At 44.7% G+C, this 3399-nt stretch overlaps 1 protein-coding gene across 1 annotated transcript; it reads right to left on the minus strand.

Moving 5' to 3' along the window:
* Window positions 1-733: 733 nt before the first annotated feature.
* LOC110735102 lies at window positions 734-1960 on the minus strand. The gene has a single exon (XM_021915277.1). It carries the CDS (start codon window positions 1958-1960, stop codon window positions 734-736), a length of 1227 nt encoding a protein of 408 aa, XP_021770969.1.
* Window positions 1961-3399: the final 1439 nt, after the last annotated feature.

A 3399-nucleotide genomic window follows, 5' to 3' on the forward strand; every position in this document is an offset into this window, starting at 1 on the left:
TGAACGACCGAGTCAGCGAGCTAGGCTGTGATCAGGTCATATCGAAAGTAGGTAGGGTTACTTTATTTCATAGGTACTGAAACAAACTACAATGCTTGTAAACACCGTAAATACACGCATGACTACATGTCATCCTAAGTTTTAATACGTAAATAAAATACATAAGAGTCTACATAAAATACTTTTTTAGAACACTAGCATTCCAAACGTTCTTCAAGGGCATCCCCTCTAGAGTCAGCAAATCATTTTGATTTTCACGAAAATGTTGTACACGGAATGTAGGAAGGCCGACCTCGGCCGGAACCACCGCTTCCGAGCCGAAAGCAAGGTTGAAAGGTGATTCCCCCATAGCTTCTCTCGTCGTCGTACAATTTTGACCACATTATTTCAGGTATCAGGTCTGCCCATAAGCCTTTGGCGTCCTCTACTTTTTTCTTGAGTGCACCCATTATCTGTTTGTTGGCAGCCTCGACTTGCCCATTTGATTGTGGGTGACACACCGCCGCATATGCGAATTTTACTTTATATATGCTAAGAAAATCTTTTACCGGGCCACAATAAAATTGGGAGCCATGGTAAAATACATTGTTGTCGGCAACCCGAACCGAGTGAAAATGCTTTTCCAGATGAACTTTTTTACTTCACGTGCTGTAATTTTTACTACCGATTCCGCTTTTATCCACTTAGTGAAGTAGTCTATCCCCACCATCAAAAATTTACGGCCACCCGTTGCCTATGTGAATGGTCCAATAATATCCATTCCCCATTGAGCAAACGGAATCGGGTTGACAATGGGTGTTAAATCATTCGGGGGTTGATTAATCACTGGCCCATATTTCTGGCATTTATCGCATTTTTTGGCGTACTCTAAGGTGTCCGCATTCATTGTCGGCCAATAGTAGCCTCGCTTCATTGCTTCCAAGGACATTGACCGTCCCCCCGCATGATTTTCGCAATCACCCTCGTGCAACTCTTCTATCAGCCTCGCCAATTCATAGGCTGTTATACACCTTCGTAACGGTAATGAAAACCCCCGCTTATATAGCATGCCCCGAAATATGATAAACAAAACGCTGTCTTTCTTGATTTTTCTTGCCTCGGCCTTATCACTAGGTAGGACGTTGTGTATTTTGTAAGCCAAGATATCGTCATACCGTTCTCGTCCTGCGCTTTTATAATTTACTTCTTTAGGGGCCTGCTCATCAATACTCTTTCTCTCCAAAATTTCTACCATTACCGTTCTTTCTATATCATTGAAGCTCGAACTTACAAGTCTTGCCAGCGCGTCTGCCTGCGTGTTCATCGCTCGAGTAACCAACTTTATTTCGAAATATTCCAGATTGGCTGTTGTATTTTGAAGTTTTGCCAAATATGCTGTCATTGTCGGCTCCCGAGTTTCATAAGTGCCTTTGAACTGATTCGCTACTAGCTGCGAAACAGTTGTCACCTCAATACGTTTTGCTTCAGCAGATATGCATAGCTGTATTCCTACTAAGGCTGCTTCATATTCGGCCTCGTTGTTCGAGGCCTTAAACTTGAACTTAATTGCATATTCGAACACGTCTCCCTGGGGGGAAACCATAACTACTCCAGCCCCTGAACCGGTCGAAGCTGACGAGCCGTCAACTGACACCTTCCATGTGCCGGTATCCTCTTCTTCTTCAGAGTAAGATGTTTCCACAATGAAGTCAGACAATGCTTGGGCTTTGATTGATACTCTCGGTTTATACGTAATAACGTATTCATACAACTCTACCGCCCATTTAACCAGGCGCCCAGAGGTTTCCATCTTTTTCAAAGACTTCTCTAACGGTTGATTTGTTAGAATGTCAATTGTATGTGCATCGAAGTAAGGCCGCAACTTTCGCGCAACTATAACTACCGCGTATGCGATTTTCTCAACCAACGGATATCGTCTTTCGGCAGCATTTAAGACGTGGCTCACAAAATAAATCGGCATTTGATTTTTTATCATTCTACTAGGAGCACTGCCGCTACCGTCATCGGTGACGCGGAGATATACAACTGAAGTATTTCTCCTTGTTCCGGTCTTGCTATAGTGGGTAAAGACCTCAGGTGATTTTTCACAACCTCTAATGCCTTGGATTGCTCTTTCCCCCACACAAATGATTTATTCTGGCGCAAGATAACAAAAAATGGTAAGGCTTTATCAGCCAATTTGCTGATAAACCTTGTCAACGCGGCCATGCGACCGATAAGCTTTCGTATATATTTTATAGACTTTGGTTCCGGTAATCCAAGGATTGCCTCGATTTTATCAGGATTAGAATTTATCCCCCTTTCGCTTACCATGAACCCGAGAAATTTTCCTGATCGAACACCGAACACGCACTTCACTGGATTCAACTTCATCCGGTAGTGCCGAAGAGTTTTGAAAGTTTCTCTCAGATCGGCAACGTGATCCGCGGCCAAATGGCTTTTTACAATCGAATCATCCACGTACACCTCTACATTCCTTCCCTTCTGATTTGCGAAGACCTTGTCTACCAACTTCTGATATGTGGCACCTGCGTTTCTCAACCCAAACGGCATAGCCTTGTAACAGAATACCCCGGCATCGGTGATGAATGCTACCTTGGTTCGATCTGGCTCATATAAGCTGACCTGATGATATCCGGAGAAAGCGTCCATAAAACTCAGTAGGGCGTGACCGGAATTTGAATCTACGAGTCTCTCTATCGTCGGTAATGGATAGCAATATTTCGGGCAAGCTTTGTTCAAGTCAGTGAAATCTACACACATTCTCCATTTCCCTGACGGTTTCTTTACCATAACCACATTTTCTAGCCATTCGGGATATGTGCAGGGCTCGATAAACCCCGCCACTAGCAACTTGTTGACTTCTGATTGGATGGCCTCTATTTTCCCTGTTGAGAAGTTTCTTTTCTTCTGCTAACCGGTCTTTCTCTCCTGTCAACATTTAGCTTATGCACCATGACATCGAGGTGTATGCCAGGCATTTCATCTGCCGAGAAAGCAAACACGTCAGCACTTTCTCGCAACAGTTCCACCAAATGGCAGTGTATGTCGACATCCATATCGGATCCAACGCGCACCACCCTTCCTGGGACCCCGGGCTACAACTCAATCTCTACGATCTCGCCCCCGGGGGAGGGGCGTGGTGCGATTACCGGCCGAGTATCGAAATTTTCCATTGCCAAGTCATGTGTAGAGGGAACTCGGCCCCGTTTAGGCGGTGCCTGCTCGCAGGCATTCGGCTTGACTGCTTCAACGCTGAAACATAGCATTCTCTTGCCATTGTTTGACTCCCCCTCACGCGCTCCGTTTTTCCAACATTAGACACATATACCATTGTTAAGTGGTACGTCGAGATTACAGCTTGTATGTCATGAATTAAGGGTCTACCGACAATAGCGT

The sequence above is a fragment of the Chenopodium quinoa genome, unplaced genomic scaffold (genome assembly GCF_001683475.1).
Source record: "Chenopodium quinoa cultivar QQ74 unplaced genomic scaffold, ASM168347v1, whole genome shotgun sequence".
NCBI classification, from domain to species: domain Eukaryota; kingdom Viridiplantae; phylum Streptophyta; class Magnoliopsida; order Caryophyllales; family Amaranthaceae; genus Chenopodium; species Chenopodium quinoa.

Coding starts and splice junctions, on each gene's coding strand:
- LOC110735102 (XM_021915277.1), bottom strand. CDS start 1,960: ATGCCGATTTATTTTGTGAGCCACGTCTTAAATGCTGCCGAAAGACGA.